The 27,153-nt window shown below is 42.9% G+C and overlaps 1 protein-coding gene across 1 annotated transcript; it reads right to left on the bottom strand.

Moving 5' to 3' along the window:
• Nucleotides 1-9,802: 9,802 nt before the first annotated feature.
• Nucleotides 9,803-27,130, bottom strand: LOC117362812 (interferon-inducible double-stranded RNA-dependent protein kinase activator A homolog A-like). Its single transcript, XM_033949858.1, has 3 exons — nt 26,507-27,130; nt 18,083-18,185; nt 9,803-10,182 (listed from the first exon to the last, which is right to left on the bottom strand). Exons 1-3 carry the CDS (start codon nt 26,736-26,738, stop codon nt 10,149-10,151), a joined length of 369 nt encoding a protein of 122 aa, XP_033805749.1. The 5' UTR covers nt 26,739-27,130; the 3' UTR covers nt 9,803-10,148.
• Between the last annotated feature and the right edge of the window lie 23 nt (nt 27,131-27,153).

Raw genomic sequence — 27,153 nt, 5'->3', positions numbered from 1 at the left:
GTTCATCCTCTCCAAGGCAGAAAGAACGAGAGGGCACTCTCTAAAGTTAAAAGGAGATAGATTCCGTACAAATGTAAGGAAGTTCTTCACTCAGAGAGTGGTAGAAAACTGGAATGCTCTTCCAGAGACTGTTATAGGTGAAATCACCCTCCAGGGATTCAAGACAAAGTTAGACAAGTTCCTGCTGAACCAGAACTTACGCAGGTAAAGCTAGTCTCAGTTAGGGCACTGGTCTTTGACCTAAGGGCCACCGTGGGAGCGGACTGCTGGGCACGATGGATCACTGGTCTGACCCAGCAGCGGCAATTCTTATATTCACTACTACTACTACTATTTATTATTTATAAAGCACTACCAGATGCACTCAGTGCTGTACAACAAACACACGAGATGGTCTGTGCTTGAAAGAGTTTACAATCCAATTAAGATGGACAGAGTACAAAGGTTTATACAAGTTACTTAGGTGAGAAAATATAAGGCTCTAAAGGCAGAGAGTAAAGAGAGAAAGAGAACAGATATGGATGTATTACAAGTTGGACACATTAAAGCATTCTGGATTAGTTTAGGAACATGCATGCACTAGCTGCATACTAATTATTTTTCCTGTTTTTAGGGGCATGTCAGGTGTACTCTGGAATCTGTATTACTGCACGCAAACTAGTTGGCGCATGGTTAACGAGGGAACCCATATCACCTCTTAAATAATCTAATCTAATACAAGATTTATGAGTTCAAGGCAATTTACATGAAAAGAAGCCATACATAGCTTCAAGTTTATTTTGTATTTGATAAAATCGCTTTTTCAAAGATTACAAAGCGATGAACAATAAATAATTTTCAAATAAGGGAAACATACAATATAGGGAAACTCCAAAACCCAGTCTAAACACCTTAAATTAAAATAAAATTTAAACAATATATAAAAAAAAATTTTCAGCATTTTATGGAACCTCAAATAACATACTTCAGTTCTTATTTGCACTGGTAGATTATTCCAGATAACAATAGCAGCATTTACAGAGTTAAACTGACGTTTAAATCTTATTCCTCAGTCTAAATTGTGGAAAATGCAATAAGAGTGAACCATTTAACCTATTAGTTGAGTAATGTAAATGAGAGAAAAACAAAAGAAGATATTCAGAAGCCTCAGCCTGTAAAATATGATGAATCAGACAATTTTGAAATTAATACATTTCTCAATAGGTAACCAATAAAGTCTTTTTTTTTATGTTGCAAAGAGTTACAATAATCAAGTTGAGGTAGCACTAGCATTTGAATTAGCAGTGCAAAAAGATGTTCAAAGAAGTAGGACTTCACTAATCTCAGCTGTCTCATACAAAGTCTTTCTCCATAGATTAGCAATTTGATCTTCATTTGTAAGAAAGGGATCCAATAAAACCCTTAGGGCTAGATTCACTAAACCCACCGATTGTGATCATGTACTGACCTGATTTTCCTCCGATCCGATTCACTAACCTCGTGGCCGATCATCCTCTGATCCAATCCGCACATGCAAATGAGAGGAAACAGAATGCACATTAGGAAGGGCCTTGATTCACTAAACAAATGCAGGCACACCGACTGGGCTGGCCAATCCAGAAACAAGCGACTGCTGAGGGCCAGTCGCTTGTGCAAAAACTCTGTTCTCTGCCCCAACTCTCCTGCTCTTGCTGCCCCGACTCCATGGTTTTAATCTGTGGGTTTAAAACAGGTCTGTTTAGTTCCAGAACACACCACAGTACAGCCCCACGTTATACCCATGGGTTAAAACCACAGGCTCACAAAAAAAATAAAGTTTCCAGCTCTTCCTTACGCAGAGAGCATGCATAGACTCTACAGGCAAAGAAGACGGTCTGTGCATGCGTCAGGATCGCTCTCCAGCGATCCATGCAGTCAGTGGGGGGCATGCCTCCGATTGCCCTCATTTGCATGAGGATGCGTTGTGGATCTGTTGGCCTGCCACACATCACCATGGATCAGATAGGATCAGGAAGGTTAGTGAATCTAGGCCTTAGAGAATAAGGGGCTGATTCTGTAAATGGCCCTTTAAGTTAGGTGGTGGTATGTGCCCTACCGCCATTAACTTAATTGTTTTAATTGGCTTTAATCAGCACGCTAATTGACCATGCCATTAGAAACTCATTTTAAAAAAGTAGAAACCTACTAGGGTAGACAGCGTAATCGTATCTATCGTGAGGTGCCTAATTGTTACAATGCTTAGACGCAATTGGCATCAGAGGAGAGGTATTTGGTTCCGAGGTTTCCGAGATTATCAAGTACGTTTCAATTACAACCTCTCTAATACCTGGAGACACCCATCTGGCGTTTCACAGGGGTCACCATTATCCCCACTGCTCTTCAATGTGTACATGTCATCCCTAGGCGCGCAACTGGCCCAGCGGGGTATAAAACTATTTAGTTACGCAGACGACTTTACAATCATTATCCCATTTGCTACTTCTCTCTCTGAAGCTACCCCTATGGCAACAAAAGTACTAAACTTGATGGAACAATGGATGACAGAATTTAGACTGAAGCTTAATTAAGAAAAAACTAAATTTGTAGCCTCGCCACACCCACTTGTCACTACACCACCACTATGCATCAACAAACTCAGCTACCCTATTCAGCCTACAATGAAGGTTCTGGGAGTAATACTGGACCAAGGCCTAACCATGAAAGACCAAGTGGACTCCCTAGTCAGAAAGGGTTTTTTTATTCTCTGGAAGCTTAGGTCTATTAGAGCATACTTTGACGCTTCATCATTCAGAATTCTGGTACAATCCCTAATACTAAGCCATCTCGATTACTGTAATATCGCCCATCTGGCAATCTCCCAGAAGAACATGCAGAGACTACAACTGGTGCAGAATGCGGCGGTCAGGTTGATCTTCGGGTTGAAGAAGTCTGATCACATAACTCCTTCCTACCAACTCCTGCACTGGCTGCCGATGGAGGCAGGTGCAAAGTTCAAGCTGTGATGTTTTTGCTTTAAGGTACTATCTGGTTTAGCCCCTAAATATATAACTGACCTCTTCTCCTTCTCAACCAATAGACATAAGAGAAGCGTATACCTGAAGTTCGTCTCCCCACCGGTTAGAGGATGTAAATTTAAAAAACATCATCAACACCTCCTCTCTTATCAAGCAGCATTATGGGGCAAAGACCTGGAAAAACTAATTATGCAAGCAAATAACTATGGTGAATTTAGGAAACACCTAAAAACATACCTGTTCCTGAAGTACCTAGGTAGCTAATCTGCACAATCTCGCCCATCAATCTCTCCCATCACAATCTCCCATAACAAATGATCTCTTAAACTGTTAGCTACTAATCTCCAACTATGTAAGTTCCACTCAATTTGTAGCAGCTTTCTAATCATTGTAAACTGCATAGAACTTCACGGTACTGCGGTATATAAACTGTTATAATAATTATTATTATTATTATTAATAATGACACCTAAGGTCAAAGTAGGCATGGTTAGAGGTGGATATGACATTAGGTGCCGCTAGGCGTGATTCTCACAAGATCTTAGGCATGTGCAATGTAGGCCGTAAAACCCTGGCTTACATTACCGGCACCTAAGTTCTGTGATGGGGCAGTTAGCCGTAATTCTTTAAATACCACCTAAGCATGATTGACGTGCAGCCGGCGCCATTTTTGTAGGTGGCTGCCGATTTAGGTGCCGTTTACAGAATCAGTTTCTAAGTGCTCACAAGTTACTTTAAAAAAAAAAAATGGCTGCACACTAATGGTAATAGTGCATAGCTATTAATAAAAATAATTTAAAAATTAGAATTTTTATGGCTGGGGTAAAATGGCTTTTGTACACAGGGCAGATCTGCCTAAAGGCACTTTAAGTCAGCTTAGTAAAAGGACCCCCTAGACCTGTTAAGTGCTGCTAATTAAATTGTGAGACTGCAGTGTTTATTTTCTTGGTTTTTGAGGAGGGGGGATAAACAATGGGAGATTAAAGATAATTACTCCCTTAATCCCTTGTGTAGATCCCTGCTCAAAATGAGCACTTTTTAAAATTCTGTGTGCTTCTGAGCTGTTGGAAAACCCAATGGGATTTCACCCCATGGAAAACATGTATTCTCTTTGTAAAATCAGGAGTGCACATGTAAATGCTTGTCCCTTCCAACCCATGCCTCACCACCAGTGTTCCCGCTAAGCTGCGCTGGCGTGCGCTGGCGCACAAAATATTACATCGCAGCGCACAAGTTTCTCGTCACAGCGCACACACGTGCTTGCAGGCAGGCGAGCTGGCAGTCCATGTAACGCGTCGCAAAGGTAAGGGGAGGCTGGGGGAGGAATCGGACGTCGGGGTGGGGGTGTGAGCAGGGAGGGGGGCGATCGGAAGAGGCGTACGGCAGATGGCAGGGCGGCGAGAGGAGAGTCGGGTGGGGGGGGGGGAGTAACACCGGAAGAGAGCGGCAAATCCGGGCAAGGCAAGACTTGCAGAGGCGTACCTAGGGGGTGCGGGGGGTCGATCCCGACGGTCCGCTCAGCTCGCCAACAAGGAGAGGCAGCCGGACTCGCGTACGCTCCGACCGCCTCTTCTTGCAAGAAGCCGGGTCTTATTCAATCAGGAGCTGCTTTGACATGCAGCTCCTGATTGGATAAGGCCCGACTTCGTGCAGGAAGAGGCGGTCAGAGCAGACGCGAGTGATTTCCTGCACTAGGCACCACATGAAGTCACCCACCGTACCACTCGATTCGGGTAAGCGCAGGTATCGGTGGGTGGCTTATTTGCGGGGGTGCCTTATTTTATATTTTTGTCTAAAAAGGGGGGGCTGTCTTATTTGATGGCCCTGCCTTATCATCGGGGAAACACGGTACTACTACTAGTAAATTAGTAATGCGCTACAAAACTGAGGCCGCACGAGCGCCATTGTTTATCTATACATGCATGAAGCAAGTTCTTTTCAAGTTTCGATCGTTTGAAGCGTGTGCATAAACTTTCTTTTGCGATCTTCCATAGATTCAGTCAAATAATTTTTACATCCATTCGAAAATGTCGAAGCATAAAGAGAATGAAGAGTTTGGTAGCAGCACAAAGAAAAAGCGCAGCCAATTTAAGAAGGAATGGCTGACCGAGTTTTTGGTTGACACCACGTTGCCGCACGCGAGTGGACGGAAAACAGTGGCGATGAAAGAAATATTCGAATATAGCGACACGGACAACGCATTAATTTGCTCCCTATGCCGAAAAGCAGGTGTTAACGGAGAATGGAGCACAGGGAAGACTTGGTCTGAGTGGAAAATTGATTATTTAAAGCGTCATCTGAATCATAATTCTCATTTAGAAGCGGTTCAAAAGCTTCACAATCAAAGCCGAGGTTTTCTAATGAATTTCTTGAAAGAAACTCCCGATAGTCGGAACAACAGAATCGAATACGCACAGAGATATAAATCAAGTCCAGAGGAAGTTAACATTTTAATTGATAATATATTGCTAGCGGTAAAGTTGAATTCGTCCATGCTATCCGTCCAGGAAATTCACAATCACATGGCTAAATACGTAAAAATACCTGATAGCTGGAGAAGCAAAAACTATGCTTTCGAGTTCCTTGACTGCATAAATGCCATTGTTAAACGGGAAACATTTACAGAAATCCGGAGGTCTCCTTTTCATACCCTAATAATTGATGAAAGTACTGATATTTCTGTTTCGAAAATGCTCATAATATACATTAAATTTAGAAGAAGTGGCAGCAACATTCATGAGACAGTTTTTGCTGGCATCAAACATCTAACTGCTTGTGACAGCACAGCTATAGTTGATGCTATAAAGCAGTTTTATAGTGAGAACGATTTAGATTTCAGTCGTATGGTCATGTTCACGTCCGATGGAGCATCAGTCATGCTTGGGAAGCATAATGGTGTAGCTGCAAAGTTACGTCAATCAGTTCCTCATCTTCTAGAGCAACACTGTGTAGCTCACCGCGAAGATCTAGGCATAGACGATGCATGGAAAACGATCCCATTCATGAAAGAGATCGAAACTCTAATACGCACCGTGTATACGATTTTCAGTAGATCGAGCGTACGAAAAGCCAAACTGGAGGATATTGCTAATGCTGCAGACTCAGATGTCATTTCATTTAAAGCTATACATGATGTTAGGTGGCTGTCTCGGCACTTTGCTGTAAGTGCAGTGGTTAGAAATTATGACATCCTGTTAGAATATTGTCAAGAACAGGTGGAAGAAGACAATGATCCCGTGCACAAATACTGCCTGACTAAATTGAGTAATCTGGAATTTAAAGTTGCGCTATTTATTCTCTGCGATGTTCTTGAGGAGCTTGGATCACTGTGTAAGCTTCTTCAGAAGAGTTGTTTGGCACCTTTGGATGCATTCCAGTTCACTAAAGCCAAATTAAGGAAACTCAGATCTCAATATCTGGGAGAAAAACCACATTTCAATGAAAATGTTGAAACTCTCATTTCATCTTGTAATTCTGTAATTAAAACAGATCATATTCTTACATTTATTACACAAACTTGTGATCATATGGACAAAAGATTTCCTGACAATGAATTAGAGGACTGGCGGGTTTTCGACAAAGACTGTATCTCAAATCCGTCCAACTTAGAGGAATTTACATTTGGAAACGAACAATTTTCACGATTATCTAACCGTTATTTTCTGTTAATGAACAAAGATGATGAACATTGTTTCAAAAGGCAGCTTATTTCAGAATATTCGGAGTTCAAATATATTATTGCTGAAAAAGTAAAAGCAGGAGCTATACAAACGCTTCAGGAAATGTACAATTTTGCTCAGCAGCATAAACAGTTCAGTGGACTAAATGCTCTATTAGACGTGTGTGGCACCTTTCAGGCTTCAAGTGCCGATTGTGAGAGAGGATTTAGCTTGATGAATGCTATAAAGACAAAGACTCGTAATAAGTTAAGAGTAGAACATTTGGAATGCCTAATTAGAATCAAACTTTATTTAGCCACAGGAAATAATGTAAACATAGACAGTGTTTACAATTTTTGGAAATCAGAAAAAGGCAGAAGAGAACAATCTTAATAAAGAATTTTGGAGCCTAAAAGCCTATGGAGAACTTCCAGAACATGCTAAAATCAATGAAACGGACACATTTGGCCCCGGTGATGACGATGAAATCCAGTTTGATGATATTGGGGATGATGATGAAGATATTGATGATATCTAACTTGAGTGAAGAATTGATTCCATTCCAGTTTCACAACAATTATTCTACAACATATTGAGTGAACTCTTCTCACTGAAGGCAAACTTTGTGCCCAATAAAATGGTTTTCAATATTTTGTTTTAATGTATTTATACTTTTGTGTAGAATCTGGAATTGATAGATTGTCTAGAAATTGAAAGCATCAAACGTATTGTCTTCTGGACTGTTTTTAATTTACAGTTTACACATATGGATGTAACAGACATAACTACATTTGTTGTAAAACATTTATTAAGATATCATTTCATCCCTACAATTTCTGTAGACTGTTTTAAAATAAATTTGAGTTTTTCTGGTAAAAAAAAAAAAAATAAAGAATTTTGTACTTTCAAGAATTCATGCGTTGTTTTGTGTTCTTAAAAATATTATTTAACGTTATTTAATTTAGCGTGTAGGCCTAAAATTCCTTTGAATACCTCGTCCTCATGTATCAGCAACTTTGACAACATATTTATTTGGCTCATAACTTGCTGGCGCCCGATATTTTTAGCTCACAGTGAAAAAAGTTTGCTCACAACACCCGCCCGCTTAGAGGGAACACTGCTCACCACATGCCTAAATCGGCTTTTATAAATGACCATACTTACACATGTAATGCATTTCATATTCATGACACATTTTAATGTAATGTTATCTTATTTTCAATCTTATATCCCACTGAATCCTCACAAATCAGAGTTCTAGAGTACTACACAGAAATACTATGTAGACTAAAAACATATTACATAGAGTTATACATATTACCTAGACGTATCTGCATGTTGCAGCAGTATGGGGTAATACAATATAGGGTATTACAGAAGTTAGGAATTGATTCTTAACATAAAGTTGTACATATTACACAGAGTTATCAACATGTTATAGAAGTATAAGGGGCAAATTCTGTAAAGGACGTCTAACTTTAGGTGTCCAAAATGTGGATGTCTATTGACTTAGGTACCCAAATAAAGTGGATAATAAGCCTAATTAACGCTTTTGAAAAGCAATAATTGGAAGTTAGATGTCCACAATTTTTGTGGACATGATTCTACAAATAGATGTCCACAATTTTGTATACGTCAATCGGAAAAAGCTGTGCATAAAAGATAGGCATGGGTGGGAGTGGCTTTGATTTGGATTTCCATTTACAGAATCGCATGCCAGTGAGCGTGCTATCGCATCTATCTAATGCCTAAAATGTAGATGTTGCAAAACCAGGTCTACTTTTGATCATGATCTGGGTGCTAGGTAGATGTGAGTTAGGTAGACGCGACTTAGGTGTCACTTAGGTATGCCATTGGCGTCCACTTATAGGTGAGTAAGGCTTTTATTTTTGGGGTATAGAGGACTCCAGGTTATTAAGGTCAACATATGTTTAATAATGCATCATTTAAAGAAGGCACAGGGAAAAATATATTGCATACTAAACCTTCTATTTGGGGTGGTAAAGAGGACTCTTCTTTGACAATAATAGAAAAAGATATTTAATAATGCATTACTCAAGCAAAGCACATGAAAAAAAAAATATATATTGTATATTGCATACTAAACTTCATTTCCAAAATATTAAGAACATAAAAAGAAATACACTACTTACACAATGGCTGTAGTTCAGAGCAAGTGGACATGTCTGATGCACAATCTTGATATCATTGTGGCACCATGTTTTAGCCGTATACTGATGTGACTGTTTTAGACCACTTGCATATATTTCATGAATCTATGTTTTAACCATAGATTGATGTGAGGGTTTTGAAGACCAGGCACACTCTGCTCCTTCACCATTCTAATGATATCATAATAATGAGATGTGATAACATTATAGATGTTGTGAAGTCGTCTATGTGACACCTAAAAGGCGATTCTCTAACTGATGTCTATTTAGATGCGTCTAGACTTGCTGAGTGGCACTGAGCGTGATTCTCTATAGTATGTCTATGCATTACAGAATTGCGCTCAGGATTTTCCTGCTGGACGTCTAAATGACACCTAACTTTCAGACGTCCTTTACTGAATTTGCCCCTAAGTGTCCTACAGGGTGATATGGGTATAATTCATTTTAGCAGCAACACTGTAAAACAGTCAAAGCCCATTAAGTAGCACTTTGTTTCTTGTTCACTTTCAAAGGCTGTTAGGTACAAATGGGCAGGAGTGTGCTGAGCTGTTGGATGCTACATTAACAAACGAACGCCCAAGGTTTCCATAGAAATAGAGATAGGTCCAAAAAAGGAGAAGGCTGTGGAAACAAAATTGTTGAGATGATCTTGGTTAAAAGCAAATGGTCTTTATTTAAAACAAGTACATCCACATATCCACTTGTAAGGAGCAGCTGGCCCAACAAGGGTCCATTGCTATTCATTGGGCCAGCTGCTCCTTACAAGTGGATATGTGGATGTACTTGTTTTAAATAAAGACCATTTTCTTTTAACCAAAATCATCTCAAAAACTTTGTTTCCACAGCCTTTGCCTTTTTGGGATGCTGCATTAAGGCATTTGTAGCCAATAGCTAATTGAGCCTGCTTACTGGAACATGTGTGTAAATCAATACAATGATGTGTTTTATGTGATTTCTTTTTCTATTATTAATCTGCTCAGTACCTTTGGTTTAAGTCATCTGTATATTTGGATCACAAAAAATATCCCCGATATGACTACCTCAGACCCTAGACATGCCCTGAGTACTTGGTGTGGAGAGAACATTGAAAACAAAAGATATACGGAGGAAATCTTTATCAAAAAGATGAGATTGCAATGTATTAGGGAGAATCTACATTGGAATTGTGAGATTAAGAATGCTTCAAGGTTAACATGCTACATACAGATTAGAATTAAATGATTGTGTACATATACAATGTCAGACCTCATAGTTGTCTAAGCACCCTCTTAGGAAATGGGTCTACCAGAAGAGGGCACTCTAAGCTCTGTGCTCGCAGTTTCTCTTCACTTCCCAAAGAACCACTGTGAATCCTTCAGTCTAAGAACCATAAAAAGGAAAGAAAGAAAGTACAAAGTAATTCCCATATGCCTTATAATAGCTGTTCAGCAAACACACATTTTGTTCATGTTTTCTTTAACAAGCAATATCCAATTCACGATTAAATAAAAATAATTCATTTTGTTTCATACAGGGATTTGATACAAACTGCATTCCAGAGTGATGTCTCCTCTCTTGTTTTATAAGCCGGGCAACATGTGAAATTAAATTAGGAAGATGAGTGGTGTTAAGCCACATTCATTTCTGTGAAAATTACCAGATTTCTCTAAGGGCAATCATAAACTAGAAAAGTTAACATAAAAAAAATTACAGGGTGTTGATTATGTTTACTACTAAATGATTTTATTGAAGAGGAGGATATGAGAGGCTTATAAAATCATGAATAAGGTGGAACAGTTAAAAAGAATTGATTATTTATCCTTTCAAATAGTACAAACATACTCTTGAAATTAACAAATATCAAATTAAAAAAACTGTACAAAATATGTTTTTTTAATTGTTTTTTTCTTGAATGCACAATTAAGTTGTGACATTTGTTAATGCAGAATGTCAGAAGGACATCTTGCATAGCAACATTTAAAGGGGTTTTTGACAAGTTCCTGAAGGAAAAGTCCATAAACTTAGCCAGACAGACTTGAGAGAGCCATTGCTTATCCCTAGGAATGATTCTACTCTGGGTATTTCCCTGGACTTCATATTTCCTAGTGAACTGTTTTTCCTACTGTAGAGCAAACAGGATGGTGAACTTTGTGATCTGACACTGCAAGGCACATCATATATTCTTATGTCAATGGTTCAGATAACATAGGTCATCAACTCAATGACCCGATTCTTAAATATTACCTTTATTTACTAATCACCTATTTCATGAAGAGAGTCACCCAAAGTGGTTTACAATACATTGAATAGTAATCAGGTACTCTTAGTATTTTCCCTTACTGTCCTGGCAGGTTCACATTCTAACTGTGGTAAAAGGGACAATGGAGGGTGAAGTGACTTGAATCAACCAAAGAGCTGACCTGATGAATCCACAGAAAGACAAAAGTCCGAAACAAAAGACACTGTGGAAGCAGATGTTCCTGATGCAGACTTTATTGTTCTGACAATGAAGATAATCCACAACTTTGAACAATGAAGAGGACCCAACATGGTCTGTGTTTCAACCAAAAAGTCTTCCTCAGGGGTCTTGATAAGGTCTCTTCAGAATAGTGGATAAAAAGGCCTTACGCCCTTGTACAACAGAGTCTTTCCTCTGGCATTCGAAGTTGTGGATTATGTTGTTGGAACAATAAAGTCTGCATCAGGGTTAAGTGACTTGCCTAGAGTCACAAGGAGCAGCACTGGGATCAAATTCACAACTTCAGAGTGCTGAGGCAACATCTCTAACTACTAGGGCATTCCTCCACTCCTTTATAACAAATATTGGAAAACTGCACAATATCAACTGCTTTAAAAATGGATATTTCATCTGAATATAATTATATTAATACTAGTCTTTAAGCCCATTACATGAACGGGTGCTAGAATAGATGTCTGTCTGTCTTTCTTTCTTTCTGTCTCTCTCTCTCTCCTTGACCGCTGTCTGTCTTTTTTTCTTTGTCTCTCTCTCCTTGGCCACTGGCTGTCTGTCTGTCTTTCTGTCTGTTTCTCTGGCCCCTTGTCTGTCTGTCTTTCTTTCTTGCTCCTTGGCCGCTGGCTAGCTGGCTGTCTTTCTGGCCCCCTGTCTGTCATTCTTTCTGTCTGTTTCTCTCTCTGGCCCCTTGTCTGTCTGTCTCTCTCCCTGGCCCCCTGCCTATCTCTCTCTGGCCTCCCGAGCAAACCATGATGCACACCCTTCCCCCCAAAGCAGCCCCTTTTCCCGCTCCCCCTCCACTTCTTTCCGTCTGTCTCTCTGTCTGTCTCCCTGGCCCACTGCCTATCTCTCTTTGGCCCCCCAAGCAAACCAAGATTGCTGCCTGCCCCCCCAGCACAACCCTCTCCCCAAAGCAGCCCCTTTTCCCCCTCCCCCTCCACTTCTTTCTGTCTGTCTCTCTCCCTGGCCCCCTGTCTGTCTTTCTTTCTGTCTGTCTCTTTCCCTGGCCCCCTGCCTGCCTGTCTTTCTCTGTTGCGCCATGCCTGCCTGTCTCTCTGTGGCCCCCTTCTGTTTTCTCTCCTCCCAGAGCAAAGCATGATTGCTGTCTGCCCCCCAGCACACCCCTCCCCCAAAGCAGCCCCCTTTCCCTCTCCCCTCCACTTCTTACCAGCATGGGACACCTCGCAGTCGTTGCTGACACAAACCGCCGCTGAATTCACTGCACGCACCCCAAGCTGCCCCATGCGCCTCAAATGGAATTCGGCACGGAGGCACATAACATGGTGGCAGGAATTATGGCCTCCAAAGTGCGCATGCGCGCTTAGGGTTTTATTATAGAGGATTATAATTGATATAATTAATTAATTTTTATTTCTATCCCGTTGTCCCCAAAGAGCCCAGAATGGGTTACAGGTTTAACATATATAGTATATAGTTAACAGGTTACAATTTACATTATTAGATTAGCAATAATTTCAGTACATGTTTCTGATAAGCACAGTTACATACCATAACAGGTGTTATCCAGGGACAGCAGGCAGATTTCTCACGTATGGGTGACATCACCGACGGAGCCCCGGTACAGACCATTTTAAAAGTGAATCACCACTTTAAGACTTTAGAAAGTTCACAATAGCCCGCACCACGCATGTGCGAGTGCCTTCCCACCCGACGTAGGTGCACGGTCCCTCAGTTAAGATAAGCCAGCTAAGAAACCAACCCTGTGAGATGGGTGGGTTGTGAGAATATATGCCTGCTGACCATGGATAACACCTGTTACGTACGGTAAATAACTGTGCTTTATCCCAGGACAAGCAGGCAGCATATTCTCACTTATGGGTGACCTCCAAGCTAACAAGACTGGGATGGTGGGAGCGTTGGCCTTAGGAAAATAAATTTTGTAATACAGATTGGCTGAAGTGCCCATCCCACCTGGAGAACTCCAGACAGTAGTGAGAAGTAAATGTATGAACTGAGGACCAGCTAGCAGCCTTACAAATTTTGTCAATGTGAGTAGACCTGAGGAAAGTGACAGAAGATGTCATAGCTCTAATTTTGTGGGCTGTGATACGACTCTCCAGTGCCAGGCCAGTCTGAGCATAGCAGAACGAGATGCAGGCAGCCAGCCAGTTGGAAATCGTTCTCTTGGTAATAGGATGTCCCAGGGGATGTCTATGTGGAGAATGACTGGTGACGGTGAGTTGTAGGTGTCGGTTCCTTCACAAGAAGCAGTGGCACCGATGGAGACTCCTCCGCAGGCACAACCATTGTTAAGGACTCAGACTGGACTGGCATTCAGGGAATCGGTGTCGACATGGGAAAAATTTGAGTCGGCAGCATTTGCAGCTGTTCCTGTAACTCCTCTTTTAGCAACTCCTGAATCTGTTGCTTCAGAGTAAGCATTGGTACCACTGGCTTCTTTGCTGGTACCTTTGGTGCGGCTCTACGCTCTGGCTGATGTCGAGGCCCTCACCGAAATCGGAGCGGAGCATTTTTTGGGTCTCGAGGTCGGCAGGACTTGGCTCACTGCTGCTTTGACCTGAGGCCCAGAAGGGGTGGGTGAAGGCTTCTTAGCCGGCTTACCCACTGAAGTGTCCAACACCAAAGATGGTTCCACCAATGTCGATTGGTGCGGTGTCAATTTGGCCGGTGTCACTGATGTTGGCAGTGGTGTCGAATCACCCTCCATTGTGACACCAAAGAGGAGACACTGATAATCAAGCGGTTTTCAAGAGTCCTCTTCTGCAGCGACGAACAGCGGGAACAGGTTTCAGGACGGTGCTCAGGCCCTAAACACAACGTCCACACTTTTTGAAAACCCATTTGCGGGTGGGACATTGAAGGGAAGACGGCCTCGGCCAAATTAAAATTGGAGGCCAAGGTGATCGAACAGGCCCTGCCGGGCCGAACCCGTGAAAGGGAGAAAACAAATTTTTTTTACTTTTTTTTTTTTTTTTTACTAAAACAAAATAAGGGAATAAAAGAAAGACAAAACTGACTAAAAAGTCAGAGTTCTGTGAGAGTGGGCAGGCAGCGGAAAAAAAGATTTCAACAGCCGTTGAAAAACGCGACTTCTTAGCTCCACGGAAACGAAGAAACTGAGGGACCGCGCACCTACATTGGGCGGGAAGGCACTCGCGCATGTGTGGTACGGGCTATCGCGAACTTTCTAAAGTCTTAAAGTGGCGATGCACTTTTAAATTGGTCCGTACTGAGGTTCCGTCGGTGACGTCATCCAAACATGAGAATATGCTGCCTGCTTGTCCTGGGATAATAAGTTTTTCCTAACTAGACACATATTTAGGGTTTAATACTAATATACAATTTACTGGTATCACAACCCAGGGTCTCTGATGAGCGCAGCAGACCCCCCTGGGCTGCGACAAAATACTGGCTCAGCGTGTCCCCTTTAGCTTGGGGTACCCTTCAGGCCTGGCAACAGCTATGCTGTGGGGTAAGGATTTCCTTTTCCAGCAAACAAGAAGGAAACTTCCACCAAAGGTTCAAGTTCTTAAAAAGATTTACTGTATTTTTCGGTCCATAAGATGCACTTTTTTCCACCCAAAAGTGGGTGGAAATCTCGGTGCGTCTTATGGAGCAAAAGTACACATTTTAAACTCCCCTGCACCGTTTTAAAACTCACTGCCACAACACCTTTAAAAACATCCACCCATCTATCCACCTACCGTTGCCATTGCTGCACCTTTAAAAACATCCACCCGTCCACATGCTGCCACTGCCACCCCTTTAAAAACACCCACCAGCCCGCCACCGCCGTACCTGGTGGTCCAGTGTGTATCCCTCCCTCGCTAGTGGCATACAGTTCAGGAGCGCGGATGTCAGGAGCAAGCTTCCGCGCTCCAGCTTGGGCTAGCGCTGCTTTCTGAATGGCTGGCATCAGTTCTCGCAGGACTCATGAGAACTGACGGCAGCCATTTAGAAAAACGGAACAGGGCCAGGCGGGAGTGCGGAAGCTTGCTCCTGACATCCGCGCTCCTGAACTGTGTGCCGCTAACGAGGGAGGGATACACACTGGACCACCAGGTATGGAGGGATGATTTAAAAGTACTGGAGTGGGAGGGTGATTAAAAGAACTGGCGGGGGGATGATCTAAAAGTACTGGAGGGGGGTAGGGGATGATCTAAAAGTACTGGAGGGGATGGGGGATGATTTAAAAGTACTGGATGTTCTGCTGGAAAAAGCCCTTGCACCCCTCACATGCATGAACCCCGTAGTGGAATCCTGATGCCATATCACCGCACACTTTGCACAACAGCACCATCCCATTCAGCTTGCTGATACTGCTGGAGGTTTTACTGGGAGATGTGCTGCTCCCGCTGTCCAGTGCTACCTGCAGGCTGCTGGGAGACCCTCCAAAGATGCAGGAAGATGAGGGGGGAGACACATCCTCCCCACAGCCCGAGGAACGAGAATCCTGAGTCGCAGAGGCCTTAGGGGAAGGGGGAAGAGGGGAAAGACTGACATGTGGACTGAAAACTGCCATGGGAACTGTCACTGTACATGCAAACAGGACTGATCCTGTTGGGGGAAGAACCTGTAGAGCTGATGTAAGTGATCACTCCACCTGTACTGGCGTTGGAATCCAAAGACATCATTTTGGTCACCAGCTCTCAGGTGTCATTTACTGGGATGGGGGGGGGGGTGATCTAAAAGAACTGGCGGGGGAGGGTGATTTAAAAGTACTGGGGGGGGGGGGGATGATCTAAAAGTATACCTGCTTTTGGCCAGAAATGGTGACCACAGGCCCCAATCTCTTCTTGGGATCCTTTGTTGAACAACAGAGGTGGCAGTGAGGCAAAAAATTAAATTTAATCATGGATGGACTAGGCACAGAGGATCCTTGGTCATAAAATATAGTGTAAAATCTGAGATGATTTAGTATAGGCTACTTTTCTGTAAAATATCCAAAATGGATAACAGCAGAGTAAAATATAATTAAACAGGTGCTGCAATAGGTAGGAAAATGTACAGACAGATGGATCTAGCCCTATCCCTGACTGTCCTGTGCCCTGTCCCGGCCTACCACTAGACCACCAGAGGGGGGACAGGCTACAGAGCCTGGCAGGGAGAAATTGGTTCAGAAAGGTTTTTTTCTTGTTTTTCTCCTCTAAATCTAGGGTGCGTCTTATGGTCAGGTGCATCTTATGGAGCGAAAAATATGGTATTATTCTTGGCCACTAGCCAGTTTCTGTGTTTGGGTTCAAAGCATCCTGTTTCTCACAGAACAATTCAACTGTTTCAAAAATAACATAAGCAAAGAATTTCAGTAGTAAACACAAAAATAAAGGAGAGCATAAATAGAGCTTTAAGGCACACACTAGTTTTCAAAAGAATCTCAAAATAAGCAAAAAGATTATTAAACTAGTTTCAAAAAAATTGCTTATTTAGAATAGTTGTATTACAGTTTTGTTATTACCAAACTAAATTCACTTATTTCATACTTATAAGGACTTCAGAGGTGACACACATTGGACCATGTTGATTAGAGTGAATTTTCACCATGTCTCTTCACTAGTCCCGTATTTTTTATTTTTCTCAAGAAAATGTGCTTGAAGTGCTTAAGGTGCTTGAACTAAATTGTTTCTTTATAGCTCCGCAGTTTATACAATGTAGCAGAGTAAATTGTAAGACTTAGGGCTAGATTCACTAACCTTCCAATCCATGGGTGATTGGAGGCAGGCCGACTGATTCACCAACCATCTTCATGCAAAGGGGGCAATCGGAGGCACGGCCCCATCCGACAGCACAGATCGCTGGGTAGATTTGCCGGTAGATGGTCTGTGCATGTGTTTGCTGTCCGATTGTTTTGTTTTCTTTTCTTTTACTCGCCCTGACATGTGTTGTTCTACTGGGTTTTTTTGGAGGGGGTTCTTTGCAAGCCCGTGGTTTTAACCTGTGGGTTAAAACCACGGGCTTGCACTACGGGGAAGAGCAGGAGAGTTGGGGCAGAGAGCAGGAGATCAGGGCTGAGAGCAAATTGGGACAGAGAAGAGAAGCAGGACAGAAACCAGGGTGGCAGAAGGCAGGGCAGTTGGAAAGACCTGAGCGACTGGTCTTCAGCAGTTGCTTATTTTTGATCAGTCAGCCCAGTCGGTATCCCTCTTTTTTTAGTGAATCGCTGCCTGCCTACATTTGCAAGCCGTTCCCCCTCATTTTCATGCACAGATCGGAATTGGATCGGCACAGAGGTTAGTGAATTGGGTCGGAGGAAAATTGGGTCGCAAACCGATCGGTACACGATCGATTTGCTTAGTGAATCTAGCCCTTAGTAGCAAAATTGTTGTAGTCGCGTCGGAGTTAATACTGCCGCAGCCAGTGATTAAAAAAGTCTGTGGCTTCATTAAAGGGGGGAGGGGGTTAATTGAAACTGTATTGCATATTTTAATTTCAGTGCTCCTTCGATCCATATAGTTGGTTCGTACGCAACATCCTCTTTGCATCTTACATACTATAGATTTATTGTAATAATTGTTCAACCAAAATAATCCAAAAATTATTCTTCAGTGTGTTCACCCTCTCTCCCACCTCACAGCAGCTTAATTTTACTTTTTTTTAAACAATCCTCATATTTTTATCTTTAAACAATTTTATTGAAAAATTTTCATAGTTTACAAACATTTGCCTATATAGAACTTTAAGACATAATAAATTTGAAAACTGTCACCTCATCCAGTTCCACCAAACCTCAATCCCTTTACCCAGTAGAGTAGCAAAGAAGGGGGAGTTTGGTACCTAGCATTGCCACGTGCCCCCACTTCCCTGCCACACCATACACCCCCCATGTACCTCTTGAAATGTTCACCGGCGCATGCAGCATCTTCCTCATCAGCCTCAGCCCCCTCTGATGGTAAGGCAGAGTGCTTCCAGGTCACTGCTATAACATACCACACTGCCAAAAAAACAAGGAGGAACCACTTACATGTGTCAAAGGTGTCAAGCTAGTGCCATAACACCTAACTGCAAGGGAAGTGTCCACATAGGCACAGCATGGTCATGCTATGGGTGTGTCTCCCAGATACCTGCATAGTTTATATCAGGGGTGCCCACACTTCTTGGGCTTGCGAGCTACTTTTAAAATGATCAAATCAAAATGATCTATTAACACAATAATTAAAAAAAAACACAAAGCACACTGTAACAGAGAAAATGTTAATTTTCAAAGAGGTCAAGGCAGATGACTTTATGCAATGTCACCTCAGGAACAACTATACTAAAATAGACAAATATACCCCTTCCCTTTTTACTAAACCGCGATAGCGGTTTTTAGTGCAGGGAGCTGCGCTGAATGCCCTGTGCTGCTCTCGATGCTCATAGGCTTCCTGCGCTAAAAACCGCTATTGCGGTTTAGTAAAAGGGGGCCATAGTGCAAAATATAGACAGCAGATAAATTCTTAAAACGGACACATTTTGATCACTAAAATGAAAATAAAATCATTTTTCCTACCTTTGTTGTCTGGTGATTTTATGAGTCTCTGGTTGCACTTTATTCTTCTGACTGCATTCAATATTTCTTCCCTTCTTTCAGCCTGCTGTATGCTTCCAGACCTCATTCCCTCCTTTCTTTCTTTCTCCCTGCCTGCTCCCATGCCACAGCCGCTGCCATCTGGGAACAGGCCTCCAAACCACTGCCACCCTAAGCTCTCCCAAACTTTTCTGGAGCATTCTCCCCTTCGCCGTCTCCTACAGCAGCTGCATGCGCGCCCGGATACCGAGGAGGGAGTCAAGCTTGAGTGCTGGCCAGCGCTCAGGGTGGAAGGGAAGGCAAACAGTGCTGACAGATGGTGCAGTACATAGAGGAAGTAGATTGGCCTTTTTGCCTTGTTCGCGGGGCAGGAAGGGGACATGGTAAAGATCCCACTAGGCTGGAGCGAGAAGCGGTTTGTGCCTGCCTTTCCGCAAGAGGACATTGGCTTCCTTGGTTGGTTGCTGGTCTGCGTGTGAAAGGCAGGAAGAGCAAATACAGACTTTTTGGGGGGACATTTTTCCTCCCCTGAAGCGTAGGGCCGACCAGATTTCCTCTCCCCTTCGTCAATTCTGCTGTCAGAGAGGAAGTTCCGGCCAGCCAGGCAGCGATTGGCTGGCCCAGAACTTCCTCTCCGATGGCAGAATTGATGTCGGGAAGAGGAAAGCTGATCGGCTAGGTAAATTGTGAAGGGAACCCGAGTCTAACACGGAGCCCGGGATGGGCTCCGCGATCAACTCACTTTGCTATGACGATCGACCTTTTGGGCACCCCTAGTTTACCGACCTATTGGGCACCCCTACTACCGTGTTTCCCCCAAAATAAGACACTGTCTTATATTATTTTTGGGCCCAAAAAAGGCACTAGGACTTATTTTCAGGGTAGGTCTTTTTTTTTCCTATACAATGATCATCTCTCCTTTCCTCTCCTCCACCCCAATTCTTCCTATTTCCTTTCTCTCCCCCACATGTGCAGCATCTTTCCTCCCCTCTCATCCATCCCCTTGTGCAGTATCTTTCTATCCCTCCCTCCCATCCCCCTGTGCAGAACCCTTGCAGCTTCTATCCCTCCCATCCCTTGTACAGAGCCCTTGCAGCTTCTATCCCTCCCTCCCATCCCTTGTGCAGAACCCTTGCAGCTTCTATCCCTCCCTCCCATCCCTAGTGCAGCAGAACCCTTGAAGCTTCTATCCTTCCCTTCCTGCCAACCCCATGCAGCATCTTTCTATCCCTCCCATCCCCCCGCCGCAGCACACCCCACCCTCTGCGCTGACCCTTTCATCTCTTCCATCTGAACCCTGACCGCGAGACCAAAATACCTGGTAACAAATGGCAACTTAGGCATCACAGGCTGCATCGCGGCCTTCTCATGCCCGGGCGTTCCTCTGCCACATTACTGATGATGTCATCAGCAATGCGGCACGGAATGCCTGGGTGTAAGAACAGCCTGTGCCACTGCCGCTTGTTACTAGGTATTTCAGTCTCGTGGTTGGGGTTTGGATGGGAGGGAGCGATGGAAGGGTCAGCAGGGGGGGGGGCAGGAGGAAGCGCTGCTGCTAGCGACTAGGGCTTTTTTACGGGGGTAGGGCTTATATTAAGACCTTCCCTGAAAATCATGCTAGGGCTTATTTTCGGGGAAACATGGTATAAACTACAGATGTCATTTGACGCACCTAAGCACACCAACTTATGCTTGCTATTGACATGGAATAAAAGAGCATGCATATACATAGCTGACCTTACATTAATATTCTATAACAGAATCTTGGCACGCCTTTATAGAACTGACACAAAGCATAAGGCAATGAGGTGCCTAGACTTAGGTGTCAATGAATGGAATTGCTCTTCAAGAGCAATACATTTTCCTTTATAGAGGCATCCCACTCCTATTATGAAACATTTAAGAATGGAAACCCTCAGCCTCTTCCGAAGCATTTTTGTAATAATTTTTCCCATGTTCTCAAAATTATTTTACTTTACACACCTGTACCCTATATAATAAAAATCAGTTTTTTGTTCACACCACTCTAACATCTCCATTCCCCTACTCAAAATAATTGCTGTAGGTGCATCAGGATGATATGTGTTCTACACAGAACTTTTTCCCCATTTTCTAGGATGTTTGCTAAAATAATGAACTTAGCTGTGGCTCTGAAGACTTCTGCTCAGTCCATATTCTTTAAGCAATAGATCTCATAAATTTCAAAAACTTGATGAATGCTTAAGTCCATGGCGAGCCAAATGTGGAGTGCCGCAAGGGTGTCCTCTGTCATCATTTTTCTTTAACATCTACATGAGACACTTGGGAGAACATATGTCATCAATGGAAATCCTAATCTTGTGGCAGAAAAAAATAAAGGCAAAAGAGCTGACAGTGATTCATATGGTCCTGCTGCACCGAGTGCACTGCTTAAAACCACTAGATAGCTTTGATATGGGGGAGGGGGGAAACTGCTGATATAAGCTTGAAGGCTCAATAGTCCCTGGAGGTCAAGTAGATTGGTCACTGAAAATGATTCGACACTCTTGGCCTGAAAACAGGTTAGCTTGGGGCTGACGACCCAAAAACAAAAAGTGGAAGAAATAGCATTATTTTGAAAAGGAAATGAAAAATAAAGTAAAATACTGAATAAAATAAACATGGGAAGGCACAAAAAAAACTTGATTTTGACACGCTTTGGACTGACACAGCTTCTCAGCTTCACAGAAAACTGAGAACTGATGGTCTCATGAGCAAACGTCGGGCAGGAATACACTGGCGCATGCACGGTACAGGCAGTCTACAGACTTAAAAGTTTGTTTAAAGTGACAGTATACTATTGCACCCTCTGTACCAGGCTCCATGGAGGATGTCACTCACATGCTTGTCCTAGGATAATTTGAAACATTTGCAAGGATTGACTTTGTAATTGCTGAATCAGATTAGTTTAATTTTTTGCTTATTTAGGCCTCTTTTTACTAAGCTGCAGTAGAGGTTTCTACCATGACCCAGAGTGCTAAATGCACCGACACTGACAGGAATTCTATGAGCATCGGAACATTTAGGCCCTGATTCTATAAAGGGCACCTAAGTCATGCCTAAAGTTAGGTGTGCTTTAGGCGTCCAATGTAAGTAGTTAACGGGCCAATTAAGGGTCTTAACAAGCAATAATTGGTACTTAGGCGTCCAAAAGACGTAGATGCCACTTTGTAGACGCAGCCACAATTTCATGGATTCCCATGTTTAAAACTTGTACCTAACTCAATAGGCATGGGCATGGTTCGGGCAATGACTCAATTTGGGCGTCTTTTGATTCATTTACATAACACTGAGCGACCTAGGGCGTCCATGTCTGTATTGTAGGTGAATGAAAACCAGGTCTACTTTTGAGCTTCGTTTGGGCTTCAAATAGATCTGATGAGAAGGTGGAGGTTTCATTTTGGGCTTGACCAGAGTATCCCACCTGGTCTCGTGTGCAGATAACTTCTGGGTAGTTGTGTCCATGGAAGCACCAAAAAGCTCGTCCCCTAAAACAAGGCGCATTCGCTAGCCTGTCCTGATGGTTAATGTCGAGTTCTGACACTGGAAGCCAGGCTAGCCGCCTCATAGCAACTGACATTGCTGCCACATGAGAGGTAAGCTTGAAGGTGTCATAGGTGGAGCGAACCATGTATTTGTGGAGTTGTAGCAAGTTTGAAATGAGATGTTGGAAAACAGGGAGCTTACGATCCGGAAGGTATTTTTGGAACGTGGCCACTTGTTTCACCAGATGCTTCATATAGAAGGAGAAATCGAAAGTGTAGTTACCAGACTGGTTGGCTAACATGGAATTTTGATATAAACGTTTGCCAAACTGGTCCATAGCCTTGCCCTCTCTGCCAGGGGGTACAGAGGCATAAACACTTGCTCCTGAAGATTTCTTTAATGTAGACTCCACCAGAAGACACTCATGTGGGAGCTGTGGTTTATCAAAACCGGGAATAGGAACCATTCTATAAAGTCTAACTTGCAAGGAGCCACTTGGATGGTAAGTGGGGTTTCTAAGTTTTTTTAATTTTATTTATTTATATTCTTTTACAAATTGTTAAACAACAATTTAGTGGAAATAAACAATTGAAGTAAGAAACAAAAGAAACAAATTATAAAATAATTCCACATTAGTAACCAATATCAAAGTCCACAATCTGGGGAGAGAGAATCCATCACCTCCAAGGGAAGTTGGTTTTCAGGAATAGTTCATAACTAAATCACATTACAGAGTGCAGTTGGATTCAATTAACTAGCTGCCTGGTTAAGAGTCTGCATGGAGGCCTCTGAAGTTCTTCCAGCTGCCTTACCCTCAAGAAAAAAGTTCAACTGATCAGGTTCATAAAATATATATCTAATACTCTGATAGGTAACGCAGCATTTACAAGGAAAACGTAACTGAAAAGTTGCTCCCATACTCAAAGTTGACTGACGATAAGCCAAGAATTTCTTCTGTCTGGCTTGCGTCCATTTCGAAACATCAGGAAACATTGAAATTTTGAATCCATGAAATTCCATATTAGAATAGACTGAGAATTGCCTCCTTATCCTGGAGAAAAACGAAGGTTACCAATAAGGTTGCTCTAGTAACTATTTTTCTTGTTGAGATGTTTCCAACATAACAGTGAGGTCCAAATCTCCTGGTACGGTTCCTTTGCCTTTATCCTCTTTAGGAATATTCAAATAATATAGCTTTTGTAATGGTGGCATGTTATTTTCAGGAAATTTCAATACTGATTTTAAGAAGGAATGAAATAAATCTCTTGATGTTTAAAATTTGGAGACGGGAAAATTTAAAAGTCTATGGTTCAAACTTCTATTTGCATTCTCCAAATTTTCCTAGTAAGCAAACACTTTTCCTTCAATTGTAAGTTAGTGGAAACCTTCACTTCTGCCATTGATTTTTCTAAATTGCCCATTCTATCGGACTGTTTTTGCAATTTCTCTTCAAAGGTTTTAAATTGAGTGTTAGTATTCTGTACTGAGGTAACAAATTGAGAACATACTTTATGTAGATTCCAAACCACTCCAAATCGCTTCCTTGCCAATCACCTCAGGTCTTGTTAAAGGAGCAGGAAAAGATATTCCGGGAAATACCCCAATAGGTTCCACCTCCTCCTTTCCTGCTTCAATGCAGGTTTCAGTTCCTCCATCCTCTGGTATCGGCTGTGAAGAAGTCGGCAAGCTGTGGACCATATCTGGGGTCAGGGGTGAAATCTGCATCGCTGATGGAGACATCAACTCCGGAGCCTCCTGCGCTGCTGACAGCCTCCTTGACATCCTCCCAGGACGCGGAGGAACTCCAGGCCCCCATGGGCTAAGTGACACCTCGCCCTCCAAGACCGAGGTCTGCCCACCTCGGTCAGCGGATATGCCCGCTCCAACTGGGACGGCGTATGTTGTTATTGCCGCCTGCCGCGTCAACGAAGTAGCAGAGGAGGCTGGAAGAACGCCCCTCTGCTTGCCCCTTCGCTTAGGCATAGCAAGAGGTATGGAAGTTTGATAGAAATGTAAATTGCCAATAAAGTGCAGGAGCGACTTGAAGACGCGACTCACACCGTCGCCATCTTGGATCCTCTGACCTCTCAAAGTTTTTATAAAAAGTTTTCCATAAGATATCATGGAGGGGAAGTTTGAGGAATTCCTTGGGTGGCTGATCATAGTCCAAGGCATCCAGGAATTGCTTAGATTTTTTTAGAATTAGCCTCCAAGGGGATGGATAATGTCTCAGACATCTCCCTGAGAAACTTGGCAAAAGAAGATTGTTCAGATGGTAAAGGAGCCTCTTGAGAAAAATGGCGAGTAGAATCATCTACCAAAGAACCCTCATCTTCAGAGAGTAGAGGTTTCTGGTCAGAATCCTCCCAGAGATCTGAATCTCTAGTAGTTCGGTGTCAAACAGACGGTACTGAAGGCTCCAAATGCTTTGACTTCTGTAGCGCCTTCCCAAACCGCACATCGTCTCAAGTGACGTTTGTGTGGTAGCGATCGGTGTCGATAAGCCTTCGGTGTTGGTTGTCTAGAAGTGGTGGCACCGATGAAGACTCTTGAATGGGTGCAACCAGGCTCGAGGGCTCAGACCGGACCGGCACAGGAGGAGTCGATGTCGACATGGGAGTCGACATGAGCATTTGAAATTGCTCCCTTAATTCATCTTGCAGCAATTCTTTAATCTGCTACTTAAGAGTAAGCACCAGTACCGCTGGTTTTTTGACCGGTACCTTCGGTGCAACTCTACACTCCGGTGATGAGGCCGATGTTGAGCACTCACCAATATCGGAGCACTTTTGGGGTCTCCTCGAGGTCGGAAGGACTTTACTCACTGCTGCAGTGACCTGAAGGGGTGGGGGAAGGCTTCTTAGCTGTCTTACCCACTGCATACAACACTGAAGATGGCTCTACCGATGTCGAGAGTTGTTGTGTCGACTTAGACGGCGCCACTGATGCTGAGACTGATGTTGACTCTCCCGCCCGACTGCTGGATAAGGTGGTTCTTAAATGTTCTCTTTTGAAGTGACGAGCAGCGGGAACAAGTCTCTGGACAGTGCCCAGGCCCCAAGAACTTGAGACACCAGCGATGTGGATCAGTTAGTGAGGTGGGGCGAGCACAACGCCACACTTTTTAAAACCTGTTTGCAGACGGGACATTGAAGGGAACACAGTCTCAGCAAAATCAAAATCCGAGGCCAAAGTGGAAAAGTAGGCCCTGCTGGGCCGAACCCGCGAAAGTGAAAAAGTAAAAATTTTTACTACTTAAAAAAAAAAAAAAATAAAATAAACAAGAAATAAACAAAAACTGACTAAAAAGTCAGAGATCCGCGAGAGCAGGAAGGCAGCAAAAAGAGATTTCAACAGTCGTTGAAAAAACGAGTCTTCTTAGCTCCGCGGAAACTAAGAAACATTGGGCGGGAAGGCATTCACGCATGCGCGGTTCAGGTTATCGCAAACTTTCTAAAGACTTAAAGTGGCAATGCACTTTTAAAGTGGTCCATACTGGGTCTCCATCAGTGACATCACCCATACGTGAGAATATGCTGCCTGCTTGTCTTGCGATAATATTTATTTATTTTAAAAACTTGTATGCTGCCTAAAACTAAGCGGTTTCCAGGAAACATGCATACAATAAAAATATAATACATGTAGCAAAACATTTTTTATTTACTTCTTAACCATCCACCAACAGTACATTACAGCTGTTTACCCTTCGATATTACATAAAAGCGCTAACAAATAAATGGGTTTTTACATCTTTTCAGGTTAGGAATACTGAGCAAGCTCCTTTTCAGTAATGTAATTTTCTCACCCGTTGAATTCTTCAGGGAATCCCATGTACAGATATCTTATATTATTTCCTATAGCATTTGCAAGATCTACGTTGATTGTTTCTTCGGATAAATTTTGAAGTTTGGAAACTAATTTTTCAGCAGCAATTCGTTTTGCCACTTTTTTAGTTGTCCCCGTTCCTATTTCTACAAATATTTCTAATACACACTTCACTGTAAATTCTCTATTATGAGGCGGCCCTGATTCCTGGATTAAGGAATACTGGGGATGTCCCCATCTTTTTTTTACAGCCATTTCCTGTAATGAACCAATAGGATTGGCCTGATGCTGCTGTTGTGTTGGAATACCACAGAATACAGAATTTAGCACTGGAAAGCTAATGCTGGAACCTCCTTTTAAAATGTTCAAGGCAGCTTCTGCAGCTTTATGCTTTGCAATCTTCTTGCTTTGACCCTCACCTGTGCAAATGACATCACCCAGAGCTACTCTGGAGATGAAAACGGGAATGCGTTCTTGCCCCTCAACTTTCTCAAAGTCATAGGCAGGAAGTTTACGCATCTTCGTTCCATATTCATACAATAATTGCACTGGATCTTTGCCTGGATTAGCTGCAATCATTTCTTCCAAGCTGAGTGGCTTCTTCTTGCCAGAGCTCCTTTTAGGCGCGGCTAGAAACCTTTCCTCGAACATGGTGCTGGTTTTTTTAGACCTTCCAGTCCAGTGCTGGTAGCTGAAGGCTTGAAGCCGCGGGGAAAAGGGGCTCCGTAAGCAGAGCCTAGCGCACCGCTCTCTTTCTCTGATGTGTGTTTTCTCCGCAAGAGCACAGTAGGCAGCTACTTTTATACATACAAAGGATAAACTGTATGCATGTTTTCGAAGAGAAACTACCAGTGTGCAGTTCCAATATTTAGGTCTTTGATGGGCAGAGTTTTGGCGCCAGACGGCAGCGCTCTCTTTCGGGTTCTGCCAGAAGCTTTTTCAATAATTTTTCCCCTCCGGTTGCCAGGGAACGCTCGCGGTTGCTAAGGCACTAAAACGGTTGCTCCCAGCAGTGTGCAAGACGGACCATAATTCCCTGCGGCTTCACGTGACTTTGACGTCGCAA

Source organism: Geotrypetes seraphini, chromosome 1 (genome assembly GCF_902459505.1).
Source record: "Geotrypetes seraphini chromosome 1, aGeoSer1.1, whole genome shotgun sequence".
Classification (NCBI taxonomy): Eukaryota; Metazoa; Chordata; class Amphibia; order Gymnophiona; family Dermophiidae; genus Geotrypetes; species Geotrypetes seraphini.
The sequence above is the reverse complement of the archived record's forward strand: the minus strand, read 5'-3'. Positions and strand labels throughout refer to the sequence as shown.

What these genes read in the sequence shown, in the direction of transcription:
- LOC117362812 (XM_033949858.1), bottom strand. Translation starts at nt 26,738, where the DNA reads ATGTTCGAGGAAAGGTTTCTAGCCGCGCCTAAAAGGAGCTCTGGCAAG. An exon ending in GGGTGATGTCATTTGCACAG is followed by an intron (nt 18,186 to 26,506) that starts GTGAGGGTCAAA and finishes TTTTTTTGGCAG; the next exon opens with TGTGGTATGTTATAGCAGTG. An exon ending in GCCGGTGAACATTTCAAGAG is followed by an intron (nt 10,183 to 18,082) that starts GTACATGGGGGG and finishes TATGGTTCTTAG; the next exon opens with ACTGAAGGATTCACAGTGGT.